The 17,284-nt window shown below is 42.6% G+C and overlaps 1 protein-coding gene across 13 annotated transcripts in view; it reads right to left on the reverse strand.

Annotated features, from left to right (window-relative positions):
- PTPRK (protein tyrosine phosphatase receptor type K) overlaps positions 1-17,284 on the reverse strand; it is a 445,942-nt gene that overhangs the window by 248,164 nt on the left and 180,494 nt on the right. For all 13 annotated transcript variants that reach the window (XM_073575792.1, XM_073575782.1, XM_073575786.1 and 10 more), the window contains exon 6: positions 1,190-1,364. In XM_073575792.1, coding sequence (XP_073431893.1) covers positions 1,190-1,364 — 175 coding nt within the window. The remainder of the gene's footprint in view (positions 1-1,189; positions 1,365-17,284) is intronic.

Raw genomic sequence — 17,284 nt, forward strand, 5'->3', positions numbered from 1 at the left:
CATGCGTCGTTTGTGAACATGGTACTTTTTGCAAGTCACTGTAGCTCTTACAGTGGGCAACACATTGAGCTAAATCAACATGTTTTAGGTAAAATAAAACAGAACTGTACCAAAAAAGTGAAGTTAATGTAGTGCACCAGACCTCTTACTTTTAATTTATGAGAGGCATGGCTTGGAGGAACAGGAAAATTCACCACATTTTTAAATGGCATAGAGAGTATAATATGCATATATAAAGTAGGCCAGCCATAATCAAAGAAACCATTAGAGAACTTTTTTTTTACCTTAACGACTACGGTCCTGGACGACCCTTACACAAGCATGCAGCGTAGAGGGACCCGGAGAGTGTGAAGAATGGTGCCGTCACTAAAGGCTCCGTCACACACAGCGATCTCGTTAGCGAGATCGCTGCTGAGTCACAAGTTTTGTGACAACAGCGATCTCACCAGCGAGATCGCCGTGTGTGACAGCGATCAGCCCCCCTGCCGGTATCGCTGATCGCTGTAGGAAACCGCTGGACATTTCTTTTGTCGCTGGTCTCCCGCTGGCCAGCACGCATCGCTGCGTGTGACAGGCGGGAGACCAGCGATCTGCTGGTAACTAACGTACACATCGGGTATCCAAGGGACGGGCGTCCCTTAGATACCCGATGTGTACGTTAGTTACCAGCGCGCTGATGCAGGGAGCTGGTAACTAACGTACACATCGGGTATCTAAGGGACGCAACGAACACAGCGACGCCGCGTGCTCGGCGTCGCTGTGCTGATCGCTGGTGAAGCTGTCTGTGTGACAGCTCACCAGCGATCACATAGCGACTCACCAGCGATCCTGACACGTTGATATCGTTGTCGGGACCGCTGGTGAGTCGCTATGTGTGACTCCAGCTTAAGAGGACCAGAACTGCGTTGGATCCCAGACAAGACAGCAGAGGATGAGTATAATGGGATTGCTTCTTTAATCAAAGCGAAAAGTGCCAACCATGTCTTGCTTTATCCACCTACTTTGTTATGCAATGTGTGACACTGATAAAACTGGGGCTATTTGCAGGTTTGTTTGATTGCTTTAACCATTATGTAAAATATTGCATTTTATAACACAATTGATACATCTTTCTCATTGTGTTGACTGGTACATTACATGAAGCAGAACAGACCCAAAGCATTAATTTGAGTTTTAGATTTTTATTTACCTCGGACGATGAGCTGAGCAAAGTTTGAGACTCCGGACCCTCGTTCCGATTGTGTTACACATCTGTATAGATCTTCATCTGCTTTTGCCACTTCCTTCAACTTGAAAGAGGCAGCAAACCTTCTATGATTGATATTTTTTGTTTGTGCCACAGGGATGTCTTCACCATTCCTTTTCTGAAAAAAGGAAAAAAAAAAAAAAAAAAGCTACATCACAATATGAAGATCACCAGCAATTTTACCCAGTAACTACAGAGCTAATTTTGACTTTAATGACAACGCTCAATTTTTTTTTTAAATCCGACATGTCACTTTATGAAGTAATAACTGTGGAATGCATAAACATATTGCAATGATGGAGATAATTTTTCATGACATATTGCACTTTATGTTAGTGACAAACATTGGTGGATATTTTAAAAAAAAAATGCAAGACATCTGAAATTTGACAAAAATTTACAAAATTTTTCTAAAACTAGAGAACAAGCACTTTCCATATGACTTTACATCACCATCGTTACAATGGTTAAAATTCTGAAGCAAATTTACCTTTTTATGAAGCTTTTCAGTTTTGAAGGGCCTTTGAGACTATATATTGAAAACCTCAAAAATATATTTTAAAAACTGCTGCCCTCAAATTATTAAAAATTGCTGTAAAAAAAAAATGTAACCACCATCAGGTGCTTCACAGCAAAATATATGTTTTTTATCCCCAAAATTGGAATTTTTCACAAGTGATAATATAAGAAAATGGTCCTCACAGTGTGATATGCAACTTCAACAAAATGCTCATATGTGGATGAAAACTTATGTTTGGGTACAAGGCTAGGCTCGAAAAGGAAAGAGCATTATTTGATTTTTAGAGTGCAAATATGGTTAGAATAGATTGCAAACGCAATGTTGTATTTATAGATCTCCTGAGGTGCCAAAAAGAGAGCCCACTTAGGAAACTTTATAACTCAAGGAATTTACCTAGGGGTGTAGTAGGCAGTTTAGCCCGCAGGTACTTCATAGAATTTTGGAAGAATAGGCCATGAACACTAAATATTACTTTTTTTCTGCTAAAATTTTACTTTAGCCTCAAAATTTTTATTCTTACAAGTGGTAATAGCAGGAAATGGACCCCAAAATTTGTAACACAATTTCTACCAATTGCGCATTACTGTTTGATCATATAGCAAGGCTTGCAAGGGAAGGAGCACCATTTGGGTTTTGGTCATAGAGGATCCAGAACAGGAAAAAAAAATGGGGGTGGGTGACCTCCTTTTGGATACAACACTGATCAAGGAATTCATCTATAGGTGTAATTTTTTTTTTCCACAACTGCCTCACACTAACATTGAGCTATGTTATAATGGAGTAGCTTATGCACTTTCCCTTGCACACGGCAATACCCCAAATGTCATCAGAAACTACTGGTTGTCAACAAAGGGCTTAGAAGGAAGGCGCGCCATTTCATCTATCAAACACAGATTTTTGATGGAATAGTTTGCAAGCACAATTTGCAGAAAACTTCAAGAGCCAAAACAGCAGAAAAAAATGTGACCCATTTTGGAATCTAGACCTCTCAAATTTATCTACAAATGCTGTAAACTATTTTGGAACACAGGCAGTTTCCAGAAACCAGACAGTGTATGTTATAGAGTGAAAACTGCAAATATATCAGCTTAGTGCCCAAAACATTATGCCCAGCTTGTGCTTCTGGAGACACACACACACCCAAACAGGTTCTTCCCACTTCAGCAATGCGAAATATGGGGACAGTAACAAAGGTTTAGGCCCAATAAGGAGTTTGAGACTTTATTTGCATATTCTTATTTCCCAGGGAGCAATGCACCTAGGATTTCACTGTGATTGAGCGCCTTTGCCGGCTGCCGCAGTGTTTTCTTTGACTAGTCTCCCTGAGGTCAGTGTTTGTTTCCCAATAAGGAGCTCAGCACTGATGGGGCATTTGGATTTTGGAGTGCAGATTTCACTGGATTGTATTAGGGGGGGTGGAAAGAAAACGTTGCTCTTACAGAGGTTTTGTGCTACCAGTAATCTGGAAACACCCTATTTTTCCTATGACAAATAATGGATCTTTAACTTATAGGAGGAGTTGAAGTTTTTATGGGTAGCATTTGAGGTTCATAACAATTTTTTTTATAATTTCTAAGACCATTAACATTTATCCTGTGCTCTATGCTGAGCACGTACCTCGTGGTTTCCATCTGAATCCCCCACAAAAATGAGATTCCCGGCAAAAGCATTTACTACAATGAGGCAGATGGAGTCACTTTGGACTCAGTCTACACTCTTATGGCAATATTCTGTCTTTTAGGAAAGCACACAATTGTGGTCAAGGTGGGACAACGTTAGAAGAAAGGGTAGACAGAGTCCAAAATGTCTCGATCCGGTTTTAGGGAATTTAGATAGAAGCCATGACAGAAGTGCTCACCACAGAGCAAAAGGAATTAAATTTTTTTGAGTGGCAGAATGAAGAAATAAACAGAAGTTCAAAACATGCTTTCTTTTTTTTTTTTATGTTGTTCAGAGTGTGATATAAGTGGTAACACAGCTTTTTACATCGGGACAGCACTAGTGATGAGCGAACGAGCATGGATAAGGCGCTATCCGCGCATGCACAGGTGGCTAACCAAGTGACTTCAGAGTGCTCGAATAATATGTTCGAGCCCATGAGGTTGCATATTTCAAACAAATAAACACTGCATGTGTTGCAGCCAACAGCTGCGAGACATGCAGCCACGGGGACTTGAACATAATTTTCGAGCTCGCCAAAGACAATCGGTAAGCACCTGTGCATGCTTGGATAACGCATTATCTGTGCTCGTTCGCTCATCATAAGTCAGCACACCAGAATCTAAATACTAGGTTTATTATTTTGTGTGTATTGCTATTTTTATACACCAAAACCAAATTTGTATCAAACTCCGCTTTTTATTCAGTGCTATATGCAGAGAGCGATAATTTTTTTCATCTTTGACTGTCAGATGTGCTTGGTCTAGTTTTTTTTGTGGGTTGAGTTTACATCTATATTGATACCATTTTGCAGTACATAACTTTTTTTTTATTGCTTTTTAGTCAGATTTTTCTAACACCAGCAACTTCAGATTTGTTGCACTATGAACGGCATAAATTTATGAAGTGAAACCTAAGTAGCAAGTCGGCTTTGTTCTTCGGGTCTACAAGGTTTATAAAGGTTTTTGGTGTTTTACCACTTTTGCACAATATAACACAGCAGGACAAATTATTGCTTTATAGTCCAAGTCTTTCCAAAACATGGCAATACCAATTATGTGCATGTTTGTTTATATTTTTCTTTTCACAAAGAAGTTGCAATTTTTTTAGTGTTGGAACAGTAATAATAATAATAATAATAATAAATTTTATTTTTATAGCGCCGACATATTCCGCAGCACTTTACATTTCAGAGGGGATTTGTACAGACAATAGACATTACAGCATAACAATAATCACATACAGTAGATTATAACAAATACCAAGAGGAGTGAGGGCCCTGCTTGCAAGCTTACAGTCTATGAGGAAAGAGGTAGACACGAAAGGTGGGTGGTAACAGTTGCCCTGATTGTATGGACCAGCCATAATGTTAAGTGTGTAACAGTACAGACACAGAGGGCTAATGGATGCATAAAGCATGTGGGAACATGATGCTGGGAACCTGGTTATGGTAAAACTTTTGGCTCTGCCACACAGGGATAGGTTAGGTTAATGTGTTGAGGCGATAGGCCAGTCTGAATAAATGCGTTTTCAGGACACGCTTAAAATTGTGGGGATTGGGGACTAATCGTATTGACCTGGGAAGTGCATTCCAAAGAATTGGCGCGGCACGTGTAAAGTCTTGGAGACGGGAGTGGGAGGTTCTGACTATTGAGGATACCAACCTCAGGTCATCAGCAGAACGGAGGGCGCGGGTAGGGTGGTATACTGAAACAAGGGAGGAGATGTAGGGTGGTGCTGAGCCATGGAGGGCTTTGTGGGTGAGGGTAATAAGTTTATACTGAATTCTGGAGTGGATAGGTAGCCAGTGTAATGACTGGCACAAGGTAGAGGCATCGGTGTAACGATTGGTGAGGAATATGATCCTGGCTGCAGCATTCAAGACAGATTGGAGAGGGGAGAGTTTTGTAAGAGGGAGACCGATTAGAAGAGAGTTACAATAGTCGAGACGAGAATGAATAAGAGAAACAGTAAGAGTTTTTGCAGAGTCAAAAGTAAACAGTAAATACATTTGTATGGTTTTTCTTTACATTTTTACAAATGCTAACTTTTTTTGGCATCTTTACTTAGTCCAACTATGGGACATAAATATTTTTCAGTTTGATCGCTGATCTCACGCACTGCTATATTCATGCACTACTGTATTCACGCACTGCAATGCATGAGGGGACCTGTCAGTTTGACATTGACACAGATTATGACCCTGCTTAATGCAGCGTCTAGCAAGCCCCCATACAGCAAGGACATTAATTCACCGCAAGCCACGGCACTCTCAGACTGGCTGTGGAGTCGGAAAGCCAAACCTCCATTGGACTTCACAGCCCTGCCTCACTACTGAGCATGTACATAAAGTGCACCACAGATTCATCTCATCTACAACCCCATAGCATCGGCCACTACTGAGCATGTACATAAAGTGCACCACAGATTCATCTCTGCTATGACTCCACAGCACTGGCCACTACTGAGCATGTACATAAAGGGCAGCACAGATTCATCTCACCACCGACCCCACAGCACCGGTCACTACTGAGCATGTACATAAAGGGCAGCACAAATTCATCTAATCTACGACTCCACAGCACTGGTCACTACTGAGCATGTACATAAAGGGCAGCACAAATTCATCTCATCTACGACTCCACAGCACTGGTCACTACTGAGCATGTACATAAAGGGCATCACAAATTCATCTCATCTACAACCCCACAGCACTGGTCACTACTCAGCATGTACATAAAGGGCAGCACAGATTCATCTCATCTACAACCCCACAGCACTGGTCACTACTGAGCATGTACATAAAGTGCACCACAGATTCATCTCAGCTATGACTCCACAGCACTGGCCACTACTGAGCATGTACATAAAGGGCAGCACAAATTCATCTCAGCTATGTCCCCACAGCACTGGTCACTACTGAGCATGTACATAAAGTGCACCACAGATTCATCTCAGCTATGTCGCCACAGCACTGGTCACTACTGAGCATGTACATAAAGTGCACCACAGATTCATCTCAGCTATGTCGCCACAGCACTGGTCACTACTGAGCATGTACATAAAGGGCAGCACAGATTCATCTTATCTACAACCCCACAGCACCGGCCACTACTGAGCATGTACATAAAGGGCATCACAAATTCATCTCATCTACAACCCCACAGCACTGGTCACTACTGAGCATGTACATAAAGGGCAGCACAGATTCATCTCATCTACAACCCCACAGCATCGGCCACTACTGAGCATGTACATAAAGTGCACCACAGATTCATCTCAGCTATGACTCCATAGCACTGGTCACTACTGAGCATGTACATAAAGGGCAGCACAAATTCATTGCAGTTATGACTGCATAGCACTGGTCACTACTGAGCATGTACATAAAGTGCACCACAGATTCATCTCAGCTATGACTCCATAGCACTGGTCACTACTGAGCATGTACATAAAGGGCAGCACAAATTCATCTCAGCTATGTCGCCACAGCACTGGTCACTACTGAGCATGTACATAAAGGGCAGCACAGATTCATCTTATCTACAACCCCACAGCACCGGCCACTACTGAGCATGTACATAAAGGGCATCACAAATTCATCTCATCTACAACCCCACAGCACTGGTCACTACTGAGCATGTACATAAAGGGCAGCACAGATTCATCTCATCTACAACCCCACAGCATCGGCCACTACTGAGCATGTACATAAAGTGCACCACAGATTCATCTCAGCTATGACTCCATAGCACTGGTCACTACTGAGCATGTACATAAAGGGCAGCACAAATTCATCGCAGTTATGACTGCATAGCACTGGTCACTACTGAGCATGTACATAAAGTGCACCACAGATTCATCTCAGCTATGACTCCATAGCACTGGTCACTACTGAGCATGTACATAAAGGGCAGCACAAATTCATCTCAGCTATGTCCCCACAGCACTGGTCACTACTGAGCATGTACATAAAGTGCACCACAGATTCATCTCAGCTATGACCCCACAGCACCGGCCACTACTGAGCATGTACATAAAGGGCATCACAAATTCATCTCATCTACAACCCCACAGCACTGGTCACTACTGAGCATGTACATAAAGGGCAGCACAGATTCATCTCATCTACAACCCCACAGCATCGGCCACTACTGAGCATGTACATAAAGTGCACCACAGATTCATCTCAGCTATGACTCCATAGCACTGGTCACTACTGAGCATGTACATAAAGGGCAGCACAAATTCATCGCAGTTATGACTGCATAGCACCGGTCACTACTGAGCATGTACATAAAGTGCACCACAGATTCATCTCAGCTAAAAGCCTAAATCCTTAGATCAGGAACAGGACATTTAACATTTATAAGACATTTCATAACTTTCCAAATTCTTATGAAAACATTTACATCACATCCTGCTTTGTACTGTACCCAATGTATTATATATTTTAAGAGTAAGAGCCCATCCATTTTATACCAACTCCACCAAAATGGACACCAACTCCAACGCCACAGCCCTGCTCTCAGGACCCATGAACACAGGGTCCTAATTTGGTTGAAGAGGGAGCTCTCTCACTCTGTCAATTATCTACATGTCGCTATTGTGATTGACAGTGACATCTAAGGTGATAAATGGCCGAAACCCCGCACAAAAAAACAATTGCATTAGAAGGAATAGGGTGTCAGTTCATATACAAAGCTGACATCTGCTGCTTTTTTGCCAGTTCTCACAACTGCTTCACGCACTACCCACTTAAACCTCAAAGCCATAAAAAAGGGAGTTGAGTACTACAGCTAAGTAATGAAAGCCGCTAAAAAGCATATCAGTGGTTTTTAATGGGTTAAAAATACTGTGATTTCTAAAGTGACAATATCAATTTCTTACAGCCAAACCATTTTACCTAGAGATTCTAACTCTATGGAAAACTAGCAATAGGGTCCAAATTCTCAAAATGTTAACTCAAAAGCTAAAACATGTAGCATGGGTGAAGCAGAATTGTACATGAAGCACTTTACCACGCAGAGTGGCTCTTCTAGACCGCCTATCAGCACATGCCATGATCCGCTCTACTCGCCCCACTAATTGTTTGGTGTTATACCAGTGAGATGCCCATGGTGATGAGCTGCACTTCTCGGTAATGACAATTACCACAGATGACACAAATGATAGAATTGTGGTTTCATGTTATGGTGGCATACTTAAGACCGTCGTAAGTAAAAAATGTAACCCGAGGCCATTCAGGATTGTGTATGACATAGTGAGGCGCTATGGGCATTGGAGGTCGTCAACTATCTTCTGAAAAAAAAACAGATATATGTTGTGTTTCTATCTCACAATCTCTGCACATAAGACAATAACACGTTGATTTCTGGGCAGAATTATTGGATCACGATCCTTGCCAGTAATAATTTCAAGAACTGAACAGAGGTCATCCACCGAGAGAACTCGAGTCTAATCAAGAGAGAATCACAGCATTAATCAGACTGTCAGAAGTCAGGGCACATCTGCTACTGGGAGATAAGGTATATAGGGCTGTGAAAGTTATTTTACAGCTGTAAAGCAATATAAAAAGGGCTAACCAGAAGAACACAACATATTTACCCACATGGAAAAGACTCTGAAGCCTCAGAAAAGTACATACTGTATGTGGTATAATTATCTCCGGTCATTAATAGTACCTCATCAGAAACATAATCTTCTCTGTAACCTGAAATAGTTGGCAATGTAAAATAATTAGTGATGAGCGAACGTGCTCCGATAAGGTGTTATCAGAGCATGCTCAAGTGCTAATAAAGTGTCTTGAGAGTGCTCAAATAGTATGCTCGAGTCCCCGCCGCTGCATGTGTTGCAGCTGTCAAACAGCCACGAGGACTCTAACATTTTTTGAGCATGCACAAGACACTCAATTAGCACCCGAGCATGCTCTGATAACACCTTATCGGAGCACATTTGCTCATCACTAGAAATGATGCATTGCAACGATGACATTTCCTCCTGAAAATTTCCGTAAACAGAGTTTGGCAGCATTAAAGCTTTGCGGATGAGCTACATGGTGTAGTGCGGTTAAGGAAAACAGCCGCCACGTTTTATTGAAATCTTTGACAACCCCTTTAAAAATGTTGTCTTCTCTGACCACACTAGCATTTTGTGGCTTGCAGTGGACATAAAACTTATTTGGTGGAATTCAACAAAAAGTACATCACAGGGGTATGAAACATGAAAGACTTGACTAAACCAAACCGTTCTAAAAGGAAGCACTCTGATTAAAAATGTTATCCTCTTCTTATATTGCAGCCATCATATCATATGGCACTGTGTATTTACAATTCCAAAAACACAGTAATCTCTAGTGATCTCAGGCAGGTAGGCAAGTATAAAAATTATTCCTTTTATTTCTTTTGTTAAAAGAACACATTACAGGCAGTGGGTACCCCAGTGGATGGTAAAAAATCCGACACATTACTGCTGTGTATTTACTAAATTGTGTTTTGAACATTCACTGTTAAGTAGGGAAAGTGAGTTGCCCCAGGTCGGCCACTAGATGGGGGTATAAAGCTCAGATTGGCCACTAGATGGGGGCACAGAGACCATAGTTCTGTACATAGTATAGTAGGCACAAGGGATCCAGGGTGTAGATAGTTAAACATAGGAGGGAAACGGTGGGATAAGTTAGGAAGGTCTTCCTGATAGGAGTCAGTCAGGGCTAGGGCGCCCATTAGCTCAGGAGGGCTGGCTAGGCCCTGGACAACACAGTGTCAAGCAACGTTCAGCTCAAGCCAAAGGCCCAGCATATAATATCCGTGACTAGAATTGTTACAGATCTACAGCAGCAGTACTGGCAGCGCAGTATAAGTGGAACTGCAGTTGCTAGTGAAGACTAAGCAGTACGGGCACATCACTTAACATGTGGCAGCTTATCTCTTGGGCTGATGCCCTCAGAGCAGGGGCAAAACGGCTGAGGGAACACCCAACTAGAGTGAGGCTGGGTGCTCAAGATGCTGTGGGACTGTTTGGCACGGTCCACCCTGGAAGCGGGCTTTAGTGACAGAGAGAAGGAAAGGGACAGAAGAGAAGTTGCATGTTGTGAACCCTGATGATGATGATGATGCTGGAAAGAATATGCTGTGTACAAGTCTCAGTAAAATTGCTCCGTTTAAAGTTGAACTGGACTATGACTGTCATTTCTAAAGTGGATCCTGAAGTCCTCCAGAAACGTACAGAGGACCCTGATGGAGAGGTGAAAGGCACTGAAGGTATGCTGAGTGATGGGCAGCGTGTTTATGTGATGGGAGGCAAGGGCACCCTGTTACAGATGTTAGTGGCCACGACTACAGCCATGTCCGTCCCTCACACAGACAGCGGTGCACAGACTGTCAGTAGGTCTCCTGACTAACCAGACAGTCATATCAGTCTATATAGCCGTCAAGTCCAAGTCAGACCACGGACAGTCTGAGCATCACATTGACTGAAGCAGATTTGTGAATGCAAACTAAACTTGGACTGGCAAATCTTGCATCCCTACATCTTGAATGTGGAGGGAATAAACTTCGTGATGAGCAAGCGTGTCGGGATAAGGTGTTATCCGAGCATGCTAATAGAATATCTTCGGTGTCCTCGAATACTATGTTTGAGCCGCCGTGGTTGCATGTCTCACAGGTGCTCAACAGCCGCAACACACGGAGGGATAGTCTTTATTATAAACTCATGCATTGTGCTATTGGCAAATTTTCACAAGTGATACATTTATCAAGTTTTTAATTTCCCTTTATTGTCCAAAATGATAAGTTAAAGTTATCAGTTTTTTTTCGTTGTCAAACCATTTCCAGATCTCTTCAGGTCTTTACACGGCCAGAAGATAGTCTTATACAGAAATTACATTTTAAGGGACATTAGGCAAAGAAAAAGACACTTACCTACAGATGCAAATGTATGCAGTTTATTAGTAGGAGAGACCATTTAGACTTGAATCACATTTACAATTTTTGTAACATTTTGATGCAGATTTGATGCGACACTTAACATCTAAAGCATAAGTTGGTTTTTTTTAAAGGAAAGAAAGTAAAGCCCCCTTTACATTTAGCGATGCACCAGCGATCCCGACCACGATCCGACCCGGTCAGGATCACTGGTGCATCACTAAACGGTTGCTAGTGAGCTGCCACACAGGCAGATCTCACAGCGACGTAGCAGCGGTTGTTACTTACCTTTCAAACGCGGCGATCCTGACCGCGTCCACGCGTCACTCATCGGCGCCAGCAGGAAGCGCCCGACAATAAATGGACGTGGACGATCTCGCGCGATCAGCGATAACCAGCGGGGTAGCCGGTCGGAGGTAAGTATATCACATAGCAATATCGCTAGCAATATTGCTGAGCGTCACAAAATCGGTGGGGCTATGTGTAAATCCCCATTGAGGACTTTTTTTCTTTAATTTTCTCTGGTTTCAATTCAAAAGTGGTTCCAGCCTCAACCTCCTTCCATTCATGAAGGGTATTTAGTTGATTACCGTCATTTGCATTAATTAAATGTTCATTTATGGCAACTCTAAAGGAAAGGGTATTTCATTTACTTTAATTCACTGAACGACCACTAGCTACAGCAAGGATGGTATTATGCCTTCAACAACTTTTTCTGTCATTTAATTAGGGTACCGCAGCCTAAAGCAAATCAGTAATTCAAAGCATCACTTTCAATAAAGAGTTTTAATTACTTTGGTTAATATTTTAAAGGACATCATACTGATGTAAATGCTGCAGGGCTAACAGTAATATGTATAGGCTTCTTAACTTTTATAAATGGAAGTGTGTAGAATCTGATATAGGGACAGAAGCCGTAAATTATTCACACAGTGCTGAAAGTTCAACAGACCGGGTACATTATGAAATGGTAGAACGGTAGAGTAATGACAACCACTTTAACACAGAAAATCAAGATTAAAACCAGAATTTACTTTATCTTCACATCAAAGTTTCCACGTTTTAACCCTAATGAAATAGCAGTCAGGATAAACAGTTCTGGCAAAAATTAAGAGACCACATCGGAATGTTCAGTTTGTCTGATTTTTCTCTTTAGGCTGGGACCACACATGCGAGAAACACGGCCGAGTCTCGCATTTTAATACCCAGCACTGCTGCCTGCACTCGGATCAGAGCGTGCAGCCGCATAGCAATACATGGAGCCGCAAGCTCCAGTCCCGAATGCCGGCAGCAGTGTCTGGTATTAACATGAGAGACTCGGCCGTGCTTCTCGCATGTGTGATCCCGGCCTTATAGCTACATTTTTGAGTAAAATGTAAATTGTTCTTTTAGTCTATAAACGTCTGACATGTGTCCTAATTTCCAAGCAAAAAAAAAACAGTGCTTTCAGACCTCAATTAATGCAAACAAAACAAGTTCATAATCATTTAGAAACAACAATACTAATGTTTTAACTCAGGAAGAGTTCAGAAATCAATATTTTGTGGAATAACCATGATTTTTAATCACAGCTTTCATGCGTCTTGGCATGCTTTCCACCAGTCTTTCACACTGCTTCTGGCGCAAAAATTTAAGCAGTTTGTTTGATGGTTTCTGATTATCCATCATCCTCTTGATTACATTCCAGAGGTTTTCAATGGGGTTCAGGTCTGGAGAATGGGATGCCCATGATAGGGTTTTGATGTGGTTGTCTCTTAATTTTTGCCAGAGCTGTAGATGGACGTATGAAGCAGGGCTATTACAAGGGATATACAGTTAGGTCCTTATATATTTGGACAGAGACAACATTTTTCTAATTTTGGTTCTAAACATTACCACAATGAATTTTAAACAAAACAATTCAGATGCCGTTGAAGTTCAGACTTTCAGTTTTCATTTGAGGGTATCCACATTAAAATTGGATGAAGGGTTTAGGAGTTTCAGCTCCTTAACATGTGCCACCCTGTTTTTAAAGGGACCAAAAGTAATTGGACAATTGACTCCAAGGCTATTTCATGGACAGGTGTGGGCAATCCCTTCGTTATGTCATTCTCAATTAAGCAGATAAAAGGCCTGGAGTTGATTTGAGGTGTGGTGCTTGCATTTGGAAGGTTTTGCTGTGAAGGAAACATGCAGTCAAAGGAGCTCTCCATGCAGGTGAAACAAGCCATCCTTAAGCTGCAAAAACCGAAAAAAAACCCATCCTACAACATTAGGAGTGGCAAAATTTACAGTTTGATACATCCTGAGAAAGAAAGAAAGCACTGGTGAACTCATCAATGCAAAAAGACCTGGGCGCCCACAAAAGACAACCGTGGTGGATGATCGCAGAATAATCTCCATGGTGAAAAGAAACCCCTTCACAACAGCCAACCAAGTGAACAACACTCTCCAGGAGGTAGGCGTATCAATATCCAAATCTACCATAAAGAGAAGACTGCATGAAAGTAAATACAGAGGGTTCACTGCACGGTGCAAGCCACTCATAAGCATCAAGAATAAAAAGGCTAGACTGGACTATGCTAAAAAAACATCTAAAAAAGCCAGCACAGTTCTGGAAGAACAATCTTTGGACAGATGAAACCAAGATCAACCTAGAATGATGGAAAGAGAAAAGTATGGCGAAGGCGTGGTACAGCGCATGATCCAAAGCATACCACATCATCTGTAAAACACGGCGGAGGCAGGGTGATGGCTTGGGCATGCATGGCTGCCAGTGGCACTGGGTCACTATTGTTTATTGATGATGTGACACAGGACAGAAGCAGCCAAATGAATTCTGAGGTATTCAGAGCCATACTGTGTGCTCAGATCCAGCCAAATGCAGCCAAACTGATTGGTCGTAGTTTCATACTAGATGGACAATGACCCAAAACATAAAGCCAAAGCAACCCAGGAGAATGGCCAAGTCAGTCACCTGATCTCAACCCAATTGAGCATGCATTTCAATTGTTCAGACAGAAAGGCCCACAAACAAACAGCAACTGAAAACCACCGCAGTGAAGGCCTGGCAGAGCATCAAAAAGGAGGAAACACAGCGTCTGGTGATGTCCATGAGCTCAAGACTTCAGGCAGTCATTGCCAACAAAGGGTTTTCAACCAAGTACTAGAAATGAACAATTTATTTACAATTATTTAATCTGTCCAATTACTTTTGGTCCCTTTAAAAACAGGGTGGCACATGTTAAGGAGATGAGACTCCTAAACCCTTTATCCAATTTTAATGTGGATACCCTCAAATGAAAGCTGAAACACTGAACTTTAACTGCATTTGATTGGTTTTGTTTAAAATTCATTGTGGTAATGTCTAGAACCAAAATTAGAAAAATGTTGTCTCTGTCCAAATATATATGGACCTAACTGTAGCTAGTGGTGGCTACTGAATTTAATCAATGCAGCTGATAATTAAAATAATAATAAAAAATGTACACTAATTAAAAGCACATTTATCACCAAGTTTTGCAATGTAATCTGACAGCAGAATGGTGTAGGTACAGAGAATCTGTTTTCAGGAACACATCACTTACTGGGCTGCTTGCTGAAGTTTTCATAAAATCACTTTTTCTCTGCTACAGATCTATCAGTTCTCTGAATGCTGAGCTCTGTATAACCCCACCAACACCACTGTAAGCAGCTTTCTGTCTACGCACATTGTACATAGAAAGCTGTTAAGTGGTGTGAGTTTGGTTATACAGAGCTCATGAAGGTAGATGTCTACAAAGCAGGTTTACTAATTGTCTGGCAAATGTGTGGGCAGCAGGTCACAGGTTTACCGAAACAGAGGAGCCAGAAGACCGCGCCGTCTGATTTCTTCTACCCCTGCACTCATTAGAAGCACTGCACCTTCATATTAAAGGGTGCAGGTTTCTTATAGCAGTGCAAGGGTTAATCTAATTCAGTTGAGAGCTCCAGCCTTAGGGCCCCGTCACACATAGCGACGCACCAGCGATCCCGACAACTATATGACCTTGTCAGGATCGCTGGTGTGTCGCTACATGATCGCTGGTGAGCTGCCAAACAGGCAGCTTCACCAGCGATCAGCACCAGCGACACGCGGGTAACATGCGACGCAAGTCGCTTAGTTACCCACTGTGTACCTTAGTTACCAGCGCGCTGGTGCAGGGAGCTGGTAACCAAGGAACACATCCGGTTTCTAAGCGGCGCACGGCACTTAGAAACCCGATGTGTACCTTGGTTACAAGCTCCCTGCACCAGCGTGTTGGTAACTAAGGTACACAGTGGGTAACTAAGGTACACATCAGGTTTCTATGCCGCGTGGCGCATAGAAACCCGATGTGTACCTTAGTTACCAGCGCCAGCTCGCTGATCTCCCGCCTGCCACACGCAGCGATGCGTGCTGGCCTGCGGGAGACCAGCGATTAAAAAAAATGTCTTGGCCATTCCAGGACGATCAGCGATACCCGGCTGGTGAGATCGCTGTTGAGTCACAAAACATGTGACTCAGCAGCGATCTCGCTAGCGAGACTGCTGTGTGTGACGGGGGCTTTAGGTTCTCAACTGTTCACTATTGGCCACTTCCCACTCCTATACAAACTAGACTCCGGAAAGCAGGCATTGCCAAAGCTAGCTTCACTGCTGCATTGTTCAGGAGATGGTGGAGAGTTGTTGTTTGAGAAGGCATTTGGTGGATTAATCCAAGACTGTTTTTTGGTTTTGGTTGTGCGCAAATTCTCTCCTTCTCCTACTTTGGTTTTTCCCTCATCCTCCATTCCTTGGTGTTTTTTACTCTGTTTATGTGAGCATATTTGTATGATTGGTATTTTCCTTAATCACTGTGTATTTATGTTTATAGAAACATACAGGCAATTAACACCCAGAAACTTATGAAGAACTTGCAGTCTTCATTGGCCCCCATCTCCTCCCTCTCATGTCCTGATTCTGCATTGAAGCATGACACTAAAACACTTCAAAGTGCCCTGGATGAATTTGCACCCCCTATAAATAGAACACCACAACGCAGACGGCGACAACCCTGGCACACGGTGCAAACACGTTTCCTGCAGCAATGCTCCAGGTGCGCCGAACGTCTGTGGAAAAAATCCAATCTACACGAAGATTTCATCCATTTTAAGTTTATGCTTAGAACATACAACACTGCCCTTCACCTCTCCAAACAAACCTATTTCAACACCCTCATCACCTCACTGTCCAATAACCCGAAACGTCTCTTTGACACTTTTCATTCTCTACTCAATCCAAGAGTACAGGCCCCAACCACGGAGCTCCGAGCTGACGATCTGGCCAATTACTTCAAAGAAAAAATTGACCATATTCGACAGGAAGTTATCTCCCAATCACCACATACTATGCACTGTCCTTCCTCCCCCACTGCATCTAGCTCACTCTATGATTTTGAACCAGTCACAGAAGAAGTAAGCAGGCTCCTTTCATCTTCTCGCCCAACTACTTGCACCAGTGACCCATTTCCGTCACATCTCCTCCAGTCCCTTTCCCCTGCTGTCACCCCTCATCTAACTAAAATATTTAACCTCTCTTCAGGTATTTTTCCCTCCTCATTTAAGCATGCCATCATACATCCACTACTTAAAAAACCATCCCTCGACCAAAACTGTGCCGCTAACTATAGACCTGTCTCTAATCTTCCCTTCATCTCTATGGAACGCCTGGTCCACTCCCGTCTTATCCGCTATCTCTCAGAAAACTCTGTTCTCGACCCTCTCCAATCCGGTTTCCGCTCTTTACACTCCACTGAAACTGCCCTCACTAAAGTCTCTAATGATCTGCTAACAGCTAAATCAAATGGTCATTACTCCATGCTAATTCTCTTGGATCTCTCTGCAGCATTCGACACGGTGGATCATCAGCTCCTCCTCACTATGCTCCATTCCATTGGCCTCAAGGATACCGTTCTCTCCT

Source organism: Dendrobates tinctorius, unplaced genomic scaffold (assembly GCF_039654945.1).
Source record: "Dendrobates tinctorius isolate UK_male_01 unplaced genomic scaffold, ASM3965494v1 ptg000046l, whole genome shotgun sequence".
NCBI classification, from domain to species: domain Eukaryota; kingdom Metazoa; phylum Chordata; class Amphibia; order Anura; family Dendrobatidae; genus Dendrobates; species Dendrobates tinctorius.